This window comes from Pyrgilauda ruficollis, unplaced genomic scaffold, assembly GCF_017590135.1.
Source record: "Pyrgilauda ruficollis isolate IOZ18807 unplaced genomic scaffold, ASM1759013v1 scaffold79, whole genome shotgun sequence".
Taxonomy (NCBI): Eukaryota; Metazoa; Chordata; class Aves; order Passeriformes; family Passeridae; genus Pyrgilauda; species Pyrgilauda ruficollis.
Genome location: NW_024529821.1, coordinates 2,825,426 through 2,842,625, shown reverse-complemented (window position 1 = coordinate 2,842,625; position 17,200 = coordinate 2,825,426). Strand labels below are relative to the sequence as shown.

Genomic DNA, 17,200 nt, shown 5'->3' with positions numbered 1-17,200 from the left:
GTGATTCACATGTATTTCAGTAAAGAAAAATACATTCTATAGCAGTCATTTTCAAGTATTTATTGTGGAATCCTGTACAGAAAATGTTTACAAACAGACTTAAAACTTCTGATGAGCTGAGGTTTACTTCATGAAGCTGAAGAAGTAGCCATTGCTTCTTCATAAGCTTGCAGGGCCAGCTGGATGTAACCTTCTCTCTGGGATTCGGTTTTCACAAATACCTGCAGCCATGGCAGGAGAAAGGTTAATGTAACAGCAGAGTCATCGTGCCAGTGGCAGATCAGCCAGCTACAACTGCAGTCCTGGTGCAGCTGTACGTATAGAGTTCAACAAAAACCCCAGCATGGCACGTACAACAGTTCTGGTTAAGTATCTGCTCCCTAAGGTAAGGAGACACTTAACTGCTCAATGGGGTTCTGCTGGTTAAAAGCTCTTCTGCAGGTTACATAGAAGCAGAAAAGCTTACCTTGATCAGATCAACTCCTTGAAGTTTCTGTTCTTTAGCTTCCTTTGCTGACTGACATTCAGGGTGAAGCATATGATACAGTGTAATTAAACTTGTAGCATCATCCAGCCTAAACAAATAAAGGCTCATTTTAGCAACTTCTCTCAAGAGTATTTACAGAGTGTATTTTGTGATGTACTTTGCACAGCACAGGCTGTCAAAGTGCTGGTTCCACTGAGTATCCAGTCCCTGGAATACACAGGCAAGGACCTATATCTATCCCTCCTGCAGCTGAAGCCTGCTGGCCTGCTCAGCAGTAATACAGCTGACATCCCTCTGAAAATACAATTACCAATAATGAGTGTTTAGTGGAACTTTCTAACACAGACTGCAATGACCAGTATGTTTTACAGTAGTAGCATTAGAAATCCTGTGACACAGAGCTCTCAGCAGAGTTTAAAACTACTGAAGTGTGTGGCAGGAAAAGACATTCCAAACTGTTTAAATTGGCCACATACGTGAATTTTCCTTTTACCAATCCAATTCTACACCAGGAACCTTCCTGATTTCTCCATATGCTCAAGTTAAAAAAGCAAGATCTGACCACCTGTTCCAAATGTCTAACTGAAACAGCAGAAATTAAATGCCACTATCACTGCAACCTGGAGTTCTGATTGTACAAATTTCTCCCAGCTCTAGTGGCATTTTGAACTACTGAATATTATTCACTTCAGGGAACTTTGAATAAATTTAGCACCATGTTTTATAGAAATTCATCCATTTAAAATGAAACCTTATCTACATGTTCCTAAGCTACTTAGGAATTGCTCTAAAACCCAGACTGTATCAACCTTATAAGCCAAAACTGAACTCAGTATGGAAATACCAGGCTTTAAGATCAGAAGTGCTCAGAGCTGGAAGTGTTCTGACAATTACATGGGAAACAAAAATAAAAACCCAAAAACCACAGAAGGCTAATTTCTGCAGAAACCTATATATACCCTACCACTTCATGGACTGCTACTGGTGCTCCTGTACAGCTAACAGTACCTACACAGCGCTGGCCTAAAACATCAGGTAAATGAGAACTTTCCTACATCTGACAGAAACACTGTTTTTATTGTCAAACAGCAGTACTTGTTCTAAGGCGAGGCAGGATTACTGAGTGCCAGGCTGTACTTACAGGTCTCTGTTGATCATGTCTATGAGTAAGCCATCTGTCTTCTTCCTGCTGAGCAGGTACCACACCATGCCCCCGAAGTGCCTGGTAGAGCGCAGCAGGTCGTACTTGCCGTACTTCTCGATGTCCTCGTAGGTGCGGTGGTGAACCTGCACACACACGGGCTTGTTTCATGGCAGAACTGCAGCCTGGTGACAGCTTTCCCCCTGTACCTCTCAGAGTTTTTAATCCTTTTCATTTCCCTAAGGTGCAGGGGTAAGCCACATGCTGAACCATATGCCTGTTATAATTCAGGGCAACATGGGCTAGCCCAGTCCTTGGTACTTAGGCATAGACATCCTTATGGTAAAAGGAAGCTAAATCCTGTCTCTCCTGAATTTTTGGGGGGACAGGGACATAAGCTCTGGACCTTCTCTGCATCTATTCTTTCAGGAAAAAAATGCTGGAGCAAAAAGCTGTGAAACTCAGGAAAAAAAGTTACTTGAAAAATCACCTACTACAAGTTACAATTTCTCAAATCACTGAGAAAATTATAGTTTAAAGAGAAGTACACATTTTAAAAGCAAGTGTAGACTAACATTTACCAGCAGCTATAGCTACTAATTTTATTCTGCTAGAACTACATTTTTGTAGCTGGTCTTTGTCAAAAATAATACTTTGTGCACAGTGCTGTCTCTCAAAATGCACTTTGTCAGCTCCCTAGCTGGTCCTGCCAGCTCCTAAGCCAGCAGTCAGTGTGACTTCAGCAGCAGTGTTACCTGACAAGTGTTACCATCAATTCTGCTTTGATACCAAAAGTACCTGAATAAAGACTATTTTTGTGTGTGCAGTACCCTTCTAGGCTGGTGAAAATTACTTGTGCAAAATCCTCTTTTACTAGTCTGCATAAAAAAACCCCAAAACTCATCACAAGGATAATCTATATGGGAAAATTAGAGCACATATGACCAACACCTCTGCTCCCTAGATAAATATTTATGTTTAGAAAATAAACCCTACAATTCTCCACTAGGATTTTTTTTTTTTTGCTAGAAAAAATGGAAAGTGAACTCACTCTGATATAGTCAGGAGAATCTGGCTCAAACTGAGCAATGCACATGTTCAGGACATCTTCGTGACGGTCTTGCTGAAATACAGTCTGAAACAACAGTTTAGATTCAGGGGCAGATTATGCAATCCCACCATCCCAACTTTCCAAAATCAGAACAGCAGCACAACTCTGTTCTGGATAACACAATGAGTAACCCCTTCACCAAAAGACAATATGGACAGAAGCAAAGCAAGTGCCTTGATGACATTAATATAATGTTTCTTGATTTTTGATTCTGAAACACCAATTCACATTTCCAGATTAAATGTACAATTGTTTCTAGTATGACACAGTATTTACACCTAGCCAGGATTTACCGGGCCTAACCCAGAACTTTGTTTCAAGTATTTTAACCAGGTTACAATGAAAGGCAATTGTTCAAAACAGAATTCAAGCAGCTAAACACACCCATGCAGAATGGTTTATTCTGAGTTACTCTGCACAGAGAGCAGAGTTTCACTATCAGACTGCAGTGAAGTGCTCAGTTTCAAAACCAAGAAGAGCTTACCCCAAGGTTCTCATCCTTGAATAATGTTGGGGGAATCACCCTGCGCCCTTCCTTTGGGAAGAATATCTGGATCATCCTGTCTCGCTCCTCCCAGGTGGCTTTGCGTAACACCCCATTTGGTTCTCTAACTACAATGAAACGTTCCTGCAAATGAGGTAAAAACCAAACATTGTCCAAAGCCTTCTCTCTTCATAGCCAGAACCATCCTAAAAAAGCCCTCATTTGTCAAAGTCCTTCTGTTCCTAAAGTCATCCTAATAACACCAGTTTCTAACTGACTGTTGGCATATGCCAGATTCATCATTTCTGCCTTACTACCTGCTGAGTAAGTGCTGCTTTTGCACCTCGGTTTTACTGCCTGACAACTGTGCATGTGCCAATACTGAAAGCCATGGCTCTGGGAAGTTTAGAGATAACATGACTCACACCCAGGCAGCGAGTTAGCCTGATTTTATCATTTAATAACCCATACAAAATTAGGAATGCAAGTGTTGTGCACTTTTGTACCTTTTTTCCAGAGGTAGGCTAGAATCAAGTAAGAGCAAGTGCAAGGCAAAAAAATACAACAAATTATACAATATACTCAGATCTGGTCACAAGCATAACTGCCTTAGGGTGGCAAATGGGAAAGTTTGTTGGACAGAAAAGTTTTCAGTATGATTATTGGGGGTTGGTTTTTCTTTCCTTGTTACTTATGGAACTTTTTCCCATTCAGTTGGTAAGAAGCACTGATGCCTGGGTGCTTGAGACAGGCGGGAGGGGGAACTCTGGTTTTTGGGAGTTTTCTTTCGGCAGGACAGATACTGTGACAATAGAAGCAGGTAAAAGACAGGGCTGGGGAGGACGGCCAGGCTGTCGCCTACTGCAGGGACAATCAATTCACCGGCACCGCTGGAGCCCAGCCCTAGCCGGCACCGTCCCGCAGCTCCAGCGACCGCCGTGGAACCTCGGCTGCATCTCGCCCACCAGCCCGGGATTCTGCTCATTCCTGCGGCTGGGACGGGAACTGCACCAAAGGGGGAAGGGCCTGCAGTCGAGAGGAGTTACCGGGCCCCTGGTTCTGTTTGTTGTTAGTGCCACAGTTACTGGTTTTTGTTCGCCTTGTTATACACACTAGTAAAGAACTGTTATTCCTATTCCCATATCCCTGAGTGCCCCTTAATTTCAAAAGTACAATAATTCAGAGGGATGGGGTTTACATTCTGCATTCCAGTGGAGGCTCCTGTCTTCCCTAGGAGACACCTGTCTTTCAAACCAAGACATTGGTGCAGCAGGAGAATAAACAGCAGTTTCCTGGAGGAAGCTCTCAGGCAGAGTAACAGATGGAAGACTGGGCAGTACATTTCACAGGATCATCACTATATGCACGTTTGAACCATGAAGGGTTCTTGGAATCAGAACTTGGTTAAGAATTTTTCTAGCCTCTTATTACTGGTACTTAAAGACAACTGAGATGTTTCATTACACAAAGGAAACTTTATCCTTACACTCCCCAATTCCATTAGACTTTCTTTACAGCTTTCCTGGGAACTCATTCATCATTTCCACAGCTTTCCACCAGATCTTTGCAAGCTTGGAGTAGTTCCATCTTACAAAGGAATCCAACCACAGAAAAAGCTTCTAGGAGCATGGAAGAACTCAGCACTCCTAGCATATCACAAGCACCTGCTTATAAAATAATTAACTACCTACCACACAGCTTTCCCATGCTTGCTTTTGAGTAGCAGAATGTAATTTATGATTACCAGTTAGAAGCAGGTATTTGGAAATACATTTTTTTCTACTGCCTTGTACGAGACTGACTCCTCAGCCCTTTTGCAAACTGATCCATCTACATTTGCATTAAAGCTTATTTTGAGAACAAATTAATAATGTTGATCACGTTACTTACACGATGTGGAATGGAGTAACTTAAATCTGTAAACACATATTTTGCAGTTTCAGTTCCTTCAAGAACTTTGTCTTCTGCTAAGACATCATCAATTGGCTCTCGTTCATTCAAAACAGGAGGCATGATTAGTTTTGTTTTAGCTTCCTCAATGGCTTTTCTTGTGGCCTTGTAGGGGGGGAAAAAAGTAGTTTAATTTTACAATTAAAATATCACCCTATTGGAAAGATAATATACAATTTGGGGACAAATATTTTCATTTAGAGAAGCTTGGTTTTTTTTCTTCTGCAGTTGAGAAAAAATGAGACATCAATTCCACCTCTGGGTAGGTGAACTTCATGTAAACAATTCACCACTACTAAAACCTGGAAAAAATGCTGGAGCAAGTTACAAAACTACAAAGGACAAACTATTACAAACACCAAGTTTATTTCAGGTGTTTTTCCATGGCAAATTTCCCCCAAAGCACAAACTGCAACAGTTTGTATATAGCTTTAATTGTGGCTACAGCAGAACTGGCTTAAGTCAAGCCCTTTGTAAGCCTGAATGAAGTCAGACCAGAAGAGAGAGGGGGGAAAAAAGCAATCAAAGGATTCCCAGGGCTATAACTTAAATATCAGATGAAGGTATTTGACAGAGTTAGGAAGCATAACAGGCTAATAAACTGTCACTCAAGAAAAAAAAAATCAGATTTCCTTCCATCTTCCATCAAAATTGCACAAAAGTGGGCAAATCAAGCTATTACAAGTGAACAAACACTGATTTACACTGCTTTAGGGAATAATCTGAAACAAAGAGAAGAAACCATAATGTTTTCAAACGCAGCAGTAAGGAAGGCAGAAATATGGGTTATTACAGGCATTTTGCTAAAATCAACACTTATTTCCGAAGGAAGCAGAGCAGCCTACCTCTTCCAGCTGAGCTTCGGTCATCAGCTTGTAGTGGGGCGGCTTGAGGCCCTTTTTCACAGGCCGGAACACCTTGTGCAGGTCGAGTCCCGTCATTTTGTACAACAGCGTCTGAACCGCTTCGTCCGTGAAGGCGGGCTTGGGCTGGGCGGCCCTTCCCTCTGCGGGAGAGGACACACGCTGTTACCGGGGGCTGAGGGGACGGCCAGGGTCACCGAGGGGACACCCCCTGCCCTCACGTCTGCCCCACACCCGCCCCGACCCGCATCCTCCCCAGGGGGACCGCGGCCGCCCAGCAACACGCGGGGCGGCTGGACCCCGAGGCCGGGGCAGCCGGGAGCTCTCCGAGGGTGCCCCCGGGTCCCCTCGCGTACCGCCCGCCTCCGCTGCCAGCGCCCGCCGCGCGGGGAGTGCCCAGAGCGCCCGCAGCCGCGCGGGCACCGCCGCCGGCCCCCGAGCCCCCAGCGCCGCCATCTTCGCTCCCGCCCCTTCCCGCCCCGCGGCGCGCCGGGAAATGGAGTCACGGAGCGGCGGAGCAGCCCGAGCGGGCAGGGACCCACCGGGACCAGGGAGCCCGACTCCTCCTGGCCCTGCACAGGAGAGTCACCCTGTGCCAAGAGTCACATCGTGTGCCAGGAGTCGCACCCTGTGCCTGAAAGCGTTGTCCAAATGCTTGTTGAACTCAGACAAGCTTGGTGCTGTGACCAGTGCCCTGCAGAGCCTGTTCCAGTGCCCAGCCACTCTGGGTGCAAAACCTTTTCGTGATATCCAACCCAAAACCTCCCCTGACACAGCTTCGGGCCGTTCTCTCGGGTCCTGTCAGTGGTCGCCAGAGAGCAGAGATCAGTGCCTGCCCCTCATGAGGAAGCTGTAGAGTGCTATGAGGTGTCCCCTGAGTCTGCTCCCGGCGTGGGGAAGACACGCAGTCCCCTAGCACTGTCCCCGAGGCAAAGGGCAAGAACGTTGCTGCTCCAAGCGCTCCCAGCGCTTTAATTTGCGCCTTCAAAGCGCTGCTGAGGGCCTGACAGGGCGGGGAGCCCATTCTGCGGCTGTGGCATAAGCCCGGCAGGAGCGCGGGGTGCCCGGCTCCCTCAGCCGCCCCGGGCGCGGAGCAGGGCTGCGGGCTCCCTTCCTTAGCGGGGTTACTCCGTAGTAGGAAAAACGGTGGAATTGAGGCCACCGTGCGGGATTAAAGCGCTGTTGACCCGCGGGTGCGGAGGGCTGCGGGCGGCAGCGGGCGCGTTGCCCGCTGTGAGGGGCAGCTCCCGGCCCCGCGGCCGGGCAGGCTGCCCCAGAGGGAGGAACACGCTGGGAATTCGCCCATTAAACCCCACCGGGCTCTGTCTGTGCCATTCCGGCCCTGCGTGGTGCCCTGAGGCGCCTGTACTGTGTGGGGAACGGGCCTCGTCAGCCCGGCCCCGGCTTCTCTGCCGCGGTAGTGAGGAATTGCTGCCCTCATGTTCAGGGAGCTTTAACGCTTTTGTAAAGGAAGGAAAATACATAACTGCTCTTAACCATAAAACCAAAATTAGCTTTATACTCAATAATTATGACATATGGGCTCTAATGTCTGTGAAGAGGGAATATTGACTTCTTATAACTGGGCTTGTTTCAGGAGGTTGCAAGTTTATTATGACTTGAAATTTATTTATTCTAGTTGGTCTGTATATCTTCTATTGTGAATTCCAGTCTTACAGACTGTGCTTAGGGAGGTGTGAAACAGAATTTGATCTTAAAAGTCTCTTCCAGTCTTGATTATTCTGTGATTCTCTTATCAGCAGGCAAGTCTCTGTCCAAGAGTCCTGAACACGTCAAGTTCCAGAATATCAAAGCCACCCATCGGCACAAGCTGGCTCCTGCCTTCCCATTGAAACAGGAAAGAGTTATCTCCGGGAGGGGCAACACAAGCAAGGCGTTTATGTTCTGTAGATCTCCAAATGTTTTAAACTTTGGAGGATTGTTCATTGCCTTGCCAGAATAAAGCCGAAGTTATACTACTTTTGAAAATGATGATTGAAGTCTGGGAGAAAATGGAGGCTTTTTAACATATATTGGGTTTAGTTAAAATAAAGTTAGTTATCAGCTTTAAAAAGTGTATTATTTCTTATAATTGATCTTTTTTTTATTGGGGAGTATTCCTGTTTTTCTCAGCCTTATATCCAAACATGTGCTCTGGGTTGAATTTATTATTCAGGCTTTTCAATATCTTGGCTTTGTCGGGAAGGTTGCAGGAGGATATGTTCTTCTCATATTTGCTTTGCTACAACTAAGTTGAAATTACTGGGTATTGCAGAGGGCAAATTAAACCCTTAATATTATTTTAATGTAATTTTGTGCAGAATTTATTTAAATAATGCTAAGAAAATGAAAAATAATTCTGATGAAATGGAGAAGGTGTTGTTTCTCAATTCTTGCATGGAAGATCTCTGGAGTGAGAGCTATACCCTATAAGGGAATTGGGAAGTTATTTGGCGACGTGCCTAAAAGCCACTTCAGACCTGTTCATGAGTTTGGATGGCAAGCCAACGTCCATTTTAATTCACAGAAGTGCTTAGAAAAACAACAGAATTTATTGGGCAATATCCAGGAGAGGTTAAATTCACATTCAGTCTGTGCTGGAGTAGTAACAGCTGCTGTGAGGATTAACCTTTTTGGCTGGTGGGATGAAAGGAAATATTAACTAACTTTACTGTAGATGGAAGTATAGCAGGTTAACATAATTATAAAGTAGGATCATTTATAATGGGTAGGTTGGTTATATTGTATTATGGATTAAATTTGTACTGAAGTAACAGCTTTAAGTAGGATATTTTATTTTGATGTAGTTAAAAATGTAACACCAGCTTGAAGAATCAGTGGTGTAAAAATTAATAATGAAATAAAGAATCTTTCTTTTTTGAGCTTTTGTTGTTATTTTCAGTGTATCCCAGGACAGTTGGCTGTTGGAAGTTACAACCATCTGATGATGGGTGAATGTCCCTATTGAAACCCATTGGTGGTCCAAGTCTGGATTCTACTGGGAAAGTGTCTATACAAAATCACCTGCACAGTTGGCATTAATTTCCCTTTCACTGACAGTTTCAGGAGAGCAAAAGGATCAGATGGCTGCTGAGAGTGCACCAGTTGGTTGACATCTCAGGGAAAGAGGAGGCAAATGAGGAGCTTAGGAGCTTGTGTTGTTGCTTTGCCTATTTAATTGATAAAATAAGGGGCTGTAGTTTACTAGTCTTCCTGAGCCATAAATATGCCAAATTAGTAGTGAGAAGTTGTTTGGAATGAAGAATTCTTTCTTGGAAAAAATACAGAGAAAAATACAAAACGTCAGGTTTGGTAACTGTGCATCTAATTTTTATGTGAAGAACACAGAGTGAACCCAGTCAGGCTGCGCATGTGTTCACAGTTGATGTTGTGACCTTTTTAGAGTTAATAGCTGGTTCTCTTGATCCTGATAAGAAAAAACCTGGCAATGCTGTGGAACATTTTTTTGAAGGACACAATGGACCAGGTTGGAAGCTCTTTTTACTAAACCTGCACGGATTAGTCTGAAGATAAACTATTTTTTCCAGAGAAGGTGTAGAGTGCTGACATAGGAGAGATGACACAAACCTTGTTATATCATCCAACTAGTTTTTAGATGAACTAAATACTACACATGTTTTGGTTTCACCACGTATATTGAGGGAGTTGGTATTTTTTGCTAAAATTGTTGGAGTTGTCATTTTCAGTAGGATTGCCTGTTTTCAGAGCTGCCCACTGAACCTCAGGTGCTGGAGCTCAGCTGCAGCATTCCCACCGTGTGTGCCAGCTGCCTTGTGCTGCTGCAGACATCCCCAGGGAGAGGGCCTGAGGAAACGTGATGCAAGCGGCTCCCAAAGCTGTGCCTTCGGTGCTGTCACTTTTAGCAGGTGCTCCTAGTCAGCAGAGGTTGAAGACCAAATGCCCCTCAAGGTTTTATTTGTGCCGGTACTATTTGACATCTATGTTTCCAATTCGAAGGGGAAATGACAAAGCAGGAAGGATTATCCGCGCTCTTTATTTTCGGTTTTCAGCCTTGTTTCAGCCACGCTTGCCCTGCACTCTGTGCTGTGTTCCTGTGGGCCACGGCGGGGCAGGAGCGAGGGCTTAGAGCAAGGGGAGTGCCTGAGGAGCTGCAGCGGGTAATGTAAATAAACTGTTTTCGTTAATGACCCACATTTGCCTCTGTCTCACATAAAGCTGCCATAATCTCACTTTAATAATGATGAATTAGATACACACAAAGACTGTCTCCAGTAGTTGAGATTACATACATTATTTATAGTAGGGATATAAATCCCACTTCAGTTTATATTGTTTTCTTTGCTACACTACAAGGGCTTGAGCCAAAGCCCATTAAAGTACTTTCCTAACATCAGCGGGCTCTGAATTAGGAGTCCCTATTTTTCAAATTAATTTTATTATTCCTTTCTCCTCTTGTAATACTTATCTTTTAAAAATAGTTATCAAGGAAAGAAATAATAGTACGTATTCAGTATTATTGAAAGTAAGATATGGTTTCAGTAATTGGGTTTTTTCCCCCAATCTCAATAGTTTTTAACCTCCCTCTACATTCCATCACTATTTCAAGTCCTGTCCTTCTGAATCCAAGCATTTGCCGGGGCACTGTGAACTAAATCTGGTGTGCAGCACAAACTGTTATATGTGGGCAGGTGGGATGTGTCTGGTCCCTTTGTTTTCACAGGAGAAGGAAGAGCAATGATCCTGGCAGATTTGTTCATTTGTTTTGTTCTTTGCGCACAGGAAAATTAGGAGAGGATAGCACCTTCCAATTCAAAGGTTAATTACCATATTTTCCTTCTCTCCTGTTGCTAGCACAAGTAGTTAAACCTTGTTCTCATAATTGTACTTTTATAAGGTTTTCACTGAAACATGACACCTGGGGAAATCTTCTGCAACCAAAACTGTCCAAATTTAACCTAGACATGCATTGTGTGTATTGCCTGGCGTGTTGTTAAAAATTTCATAAAAATCTAAATCCCATGTGTCTGCTAGTTACACCTTGTCATGTTTTGTCATCCTTACAAAGAAGCCTGGATGTCTGGTTTTCCTGCTTTTTTTTAACCCAAGTTTCATCTGGGCTATTGTCTCATTTTATGGTTTTTAATTTAATTATGTTATCAATTAATTTACCTGGCAAAAAAGCACATCCTCCTATTTATAAACTGTTTTAATACCACTCAATAGTAACTGCCAAGTTTTGTTTCTTCTAGCCTGTTCTTGATTTTATTAATGGGCAACCACTTCACTCTTCAATTGCCTCAGAAGTTGAATATATTTTTCTGCTTGTGACTTGTGACAGTTAACTACATTAATTTTTTACTCCAAAACTGGTTCAATTTCTATTTTTTTTTGTTTATTTTTTTCCAGTTTAAAGAGCAGTTACTTCACACCAACCATCTTGTTGCTTAGTGATGCCAAGAAACTACTCTTATCTGCATGCCTTTCCCTTTTCAAGTTCTTTTTGCCTCTCAGACTCATCTGTCTGGGATTCTTTTACAATTTCACTTCTCCTTTTATGCAATTATTTTTCTTTAAGTCTCTTAATTGTTCTTCATAGTACCCCTAAGCCTTCCTGTCTTCATATTACTTTTAATTCATCTGGATTTATTAGGATTTGTTTTGTCGCCTTGATTCTTCTTTTGTCTTTTCCCAATTGAATTTTTTGTGGAAATAGCTCCTGTAGTTTGCTATTTAACAGTCTGCACTTTTTAATTTACTTGGTTGCTGTTGATAAGGGCAATGTGTACCTTTGGCTTGCTATCATATATATAAATAGCCTGCATGATAGGGCCAACATTTTTAACTATATCATACCAATATCACACTATTTAAAACAGAATCACCTCTCTTCTAAAGGTGGCATTGGAGATGTCTTTGTGTGTTTGGTTTTTTCCTTCTGTTTTTTTCTTATTCTTTCCTTTGGATCCAGACTGTAATACAAATTAAATTTGCTTAGGCAAACCCACTGTGCATTTTAAAAAGTCATTTTAAAGACAGAATCCTGGGGGTCTGACAGAAAAGCTAAACCAGCTGTGCTCTCCAGGACAAACAACACATAAATCTACATTATCTTTTCTTCAGGATCAAATAAGTGAAAGAAAAGCCTCAGAAAGTAAAAGATATTTTTGTCTCACAGAAGCAGAGCTAAAAGAATTTTGTGTCAGTTAAAATCTTAGCCATTCCTGTTAGACTCCTAAAATCCAACTTTTTTTTCATTTTCATTTTAAGCAGAAGCATTTTCATTTGCTAATAAAACAGTTCTATTTACCTGTTTGATGTGAAGGTTGTCTTTAGATCCAGGAAAAAATGGTTATTCAGCTCTTTAGTGAAGAGCCAGTCTCACAAGAACACTTTCCAGTTGTGTTTGTTCTAGCTGATTTGCTTAAGTAGAAAGGAAGCAAGAAAATTCTAGAAACCGAAACAGAAATATAATTAATTTGGTCAAATAGTTACCATATAGTAAATATAGTTACCATATAGTAAATTCTAGAAACCAAAACAGAAATATAATTAATTTGGTCAAATAGTTACCAGTATTTTCCACATTTATTTCCAAGTAAACCTCTTGACATTTATTAGGTTCCTCACTGGAGCTAATAGGAAGGCTCCCATCCATTTTTGGACAAACTGTCTGATTGGACAACAAGATGTCACCAGGTGATTTCCAGAAAAGCCATGACAAAAAGTGATTCAGCTGGTGCTATCCCTGCTGTATTTGGGACAACATATATATGTATGCTCTTCACAAATTGTTTTAAACCTGTGCACTGAGGAAGCAATTGTATTTATGCTTCTGGGAGTTTTCAGAGAGTGTTTCTGGGTAGAGCCCTGCATTTCCACAGGGCTTTCTCCTGCATGCTGCCCATGGCATTCTGCAGGAATGGAATGGGCAATAACAGATGTCAGGGTTTGTAAACTGGGGTAGAACAAGTGCTGGCATTTTGTGAAGGCACGTATTTCATATCTTAATAAATTATGTAGCTGAGCAGTTGGAGGCATCTAGTAGTGGTTTTATTAAATGCTTTAAGGGAAATAAAAAGCCAGCAGACAGCCAAGCATGGCAGTTGAAATATTAGTGACAGAAACATAAAACACAGGCCTGACTCTGCCCTGTGCACAGTGCAGAGTGTCCCCATTGTCAGAGAGATGGATAACTGTGGGACGCACAGAGCAGGGAATTCTTTCATTGTTGGGGAAGGGGATAAAAAACAACCCTCCAGCAAGCAAGTAGACTGAAAATTAAAGTAAAGAGTGAAAAGTGCTAGAAGTCCAAGTGTTTTTGTCTGGTTAGATATTTTTATTTATTTAGTTTTTTTACAAGTGCACAGGAAAAGGGAATGTCTTGGTCTTCCCTTTTATTTACCCATTCCTGGGCAGGCTGTCTCTGATTCCTCCCTTTATACCCACTCTAAATACACATATCTTTTAGTAAACACCTTCAGTATATTATCTAAGTGAAAACAATCAATTTTCTTTTTGATTATTGAGCTGAGTCGAGTCACAGAGGGACCCACTGAGTTCCAGACCCTCTGAAGGAAAAAATGGAAGCAGAATCTTCCCACTTTGTCAGCAGCAAACCTCCGTATTGTCACAGATTTCAGGTAATTGCAGCCTCAAGATGAAATTTTATATCTGCCCAAAACTGATCTCAGACTTTCCTGTTCCCTCTGTTCAAGCCCTCCCTAAAAACATTTTGTTCTTTGTAATAGTCACTAAACAGAGTCAATAATTTTCTTGTGAGTTTTGATTAAAAGCACAGTAGTTTGTGACACAGAAATTCAGGATATGACTCTAAAAGGCAGCTTAAATGGAAAAGCAAACTGGATTCCATCCCTTTTGAGTCTCTGCAGCAGCATGGACCTCTCCTAAACCTAACAAGGTATTTTACTGAGATGCAGCCAAACCAAGAGTATTTCACAGGAGAGTTTGGCAGCACTGAGACAATTCACTTTTGTAGGGAGGCAGGGGAGTTTTCAATTGATACGTACAAATTAAGCAGAGTATTGCTCGGAGGGTTTTGTGTACCAGTCCAAAGTTAACTGTACAATTTTATGCACATTTCTGCCTGAAGGACTGAATATTTACCCTTAAAGCAGAGCATAATTTGAATTAGTTGTTCACTCTCTTCCCCCCTCTTTTCCTCTCTCTTTTTTTCATTGTAGACCAAATAAAACTTCTTCTAAATGCGGATACAATATGTGCAATTTACTATAGTCTCTAAATATTATTCTATTTCCTACTAATGATAGTTCCACATTGCTTATAGTCAGACATTCTTTTGCTTTCTTTTCGTAATTTCCTCAGTCCTACTCAAACCGCCCCCCCCCCACTTAAAAAATCTTCCTTGTCGTCTGTTAGAAGCGATTGCCTTATCATATAGTACTGCAGCTGTGAAAAACAAAACTGATCCGTGTTTGTTATTGTGAACTAATTTGGAATATCCTTTCCAAGTTCTTGCTGTCGCTGCGGGTGTGGCCTCGGGCGCTAGATGGCAATGTGGCTGTGCGACATCCCGGGAACGGCAGCAGCAAAAGTCTCAACACGTGAGAGAATCCTCATGTTTCAAAAATATTTGTAATATTGCCTTCTTATTATGAAAACAATTATAATGTGTAAATGCTCCTTTTTTGCAGTCGAAAGGCTTTACAAACTTTCTGTTTCCTGCATTATGACTACACGGGGAACATTTCTTAACGAGTTAGACTGGTGAGTACAACATTTACCCATTTTTTGGTCTACTGTAAAGGTGTCCGATTGATTATCTATCAAAAGGAAGAATTTTCAGTTCCTGGTATCATCAGCGTGTTCCTTACCATGAAAGAGGAAGGAGGAATGACAGGATGTTGCCCTCCCCTCTCTCCTCAAATGACCTTTTACTTGGTGTCAGTGCAATGATGAGAATGAACATTTTAAAACTCAGGTAAAAGCAAAAGGTGTTAAGTGGCAATAGCAACCTTATACCCCTATTTTGAGCTACAGAGTCATCCTGAAGGCAACCAGTGCAGCAGCTGTTACTCTGTCAGTGTTTGAATGCTTTTGGATGACTTCAAAAGAAATGGCTTCAAAGCCACTGATCTTACACAAGTGACAATTGTTGAAGGGCCGGATCCTGCACAGTCTCTCTAGAAAATATTGTGTGTGTTTTGAAGAATGAAGCTGATGGGAACTATGCTGAACCCCTTGCGGTGTGTTGCTACTTTTCCATGTCATAACCTACCTCTGTCCCACTGCTTTAGGTCTCCCTCCTGACCAGCCTGTGTGGGTCACTTTTTATCAAGTTAAGCTGGTGCCCCATGTTTGTCAGGCTCAATGATCTCACTTTGCAGACAGGCAGGCAGAAATAATTCGTTGAGGAATTTTTCATGGAGCGTATTATTGCTGTTCAGACAAGGGGGAAACCTGGAATGGTGAGGGCCCACCATGGCTGTCAGGGGTGGGCATTCTGCCTAAGGCACCCCGGAATGGTTGACTGCCCCTGCACTGGAGTGCTCTTCATGAGGCAGGAAGGGTTTGTGTCTGCAGGTATGTCTGCCTCTGCATCCAGGAGGGTGAAAAGGCTGTTTCAGCTGTGCTCTGATGGAATTGAATGGCCATCCATGGCCTGTGGTTCCTGTTGGAATGTAGGATGAAGAGAGCACTGTCTCATTCTTTCTCTTCTCAGAGGCAATGCTGCTTCCCATGCCCAAAAGGAGAGGCAGAGCCCAGAGCAAACATTTGATTTCCAGTTTCTCCTTGTTGCCTTCTCCATCCTAGTGCAGCATCTTGTGATAAACATCAGTGGTCATTCCATTGTGAAAGGAAGCTTGGATGGGAAAACTAAGATATTTATGGTTTTTATTAATGACCCTTCCCTGCCCCCAGTCTCTTCTTTGCTGTTGGTTTCTCTGCTCCATGTTCCCCACTGGTGCTTTATTTTGACTTTTTTGACCCCTCGTGCACTTCCTTGTTTTCCACCCATTGTCTCTTTCTCTCCTCCTCTTCTTTTCCTGGTAATAGGGCATATCCCTGTGGCATTTGGTTTTGTTTGGTTGGGACTGACACCAGTCCCCACGGAAAACATTTTGGTTTGGGTACTCATAACTACTAGGTAAATGTAAACTTCTCATGGCTACAATTTTTATTTCTCAATGAGGAACAAAAACAAGGAAAGCCCTTGTTTAGTGGAAATGAGATTTGGGACTTCCTGCAGACTGATCAACTGTAAAATTAAAGCTGAACATTTTGGAGAGCAGCACTAAAGTAAAACAAAATACACCCAATGAATCATGAAAGAATTTTCCTGAGGTTTGAAAATCTGGGATTTTCTTTCAATGATTCGAAATAAAATCGGAATCCAAACTGGCCACAGAGCTGTCCCCATCCTTTGCAAAGCAGTCAGTCTCAGAGCAAGCAGATGAGACATGCTAACTCCAAACTGCATCCCCAGTGCTTTAAAAGCCAAGGGTCTCCTTGCCTTCCCTCTGCCAGGGAGGCCACCTGAGGGGCTGGGGCAGGGCAGAAGCTGCAACCCAGCCCACTCCAGGAGCCCCCAGAGCCTGGCTGGGCCCTGCTGTGGTCTGCCTCGAAAGACAAGCAGGGCACAGATACTGCTTGGGAACAAAGCTGTCCTTTGAGGTTATCTCAACGACCAGATGATATCCCCTCCCTAGAGAAGGAATTTTTCCTCCCATCCTTCCCACTGATGGCACCAGTGCAGAGGACACAAAACTGAGTGTGCTGTGTCTGGGGAGGTGTCGGTGCCTCAGGGTTCTCAGCTGGTGGAGGAAAACTCTTCACAACAGCCTTTCCAAATCAGTTTGTTTTAATAGCAGATTAAATGTCCTCATGTCTCCTACTTGTGTTTTCAGTGAGAAAATGGCCAAGCAATAGCTGAAGCCCCTTGGAGAAACAGGACATCCTGAGCTGTGGCAGATGGACTTCCTTTACACAGTTTTAATGAAATTTTTGAACAATAGCTCTGTGCATGTTCTTAGGGGGGTTAGCAAGTGCACATATTTATGTATACACACACACTGTGCAATGCTTCACAAGCTTTTTAAAATAACATACAAAATACTCGGTATATTTTGCTCGAAGAAATTTGGGTTGTAAATACAACACTATATATATATATATATATATATATATATACACTGTGTTATGA

At 42.6% G+C, this 17,200-nt stretch overlaps 1 protein-coding gene across 1 annotated transcript; it reads right to left on the bottom strand.

Annotated features, from left to right (window-relative positions):
• Window positions 1-45: 45 nt before the first annotated feature.
• MRPS22 (mitochondrial ribosomal protein S22) lies at window positions 46-6,501 on the bottom strand. The gene is made up of 8 exons (XM_041486894.1): window positions 6,393-6,501; window positions 6,019-6,179; window positions 5,114-5,278; window positions 3,224-3,367; window positions 2,680-2,763; window positions 1,629-1,774; window positions 467-575; window positions 46-221 (listed from the first exon to the last, which is right to left on the bottom strand). The coding sequence occupies exons 1-8, from the start codon at window positions 6,490-6,492 to the stop codon at window positions 129-131; spliced, it is 1,002 nt and encodes a 333-aa protein (XP_041342828.1). The 5' UTR covers window positions 6,493-6,501; the 3' UTR covers window positions 46-128.
• Between the last annotated feature and the right edge of the window lie 10,699 nt (window positions 6,502-17,200).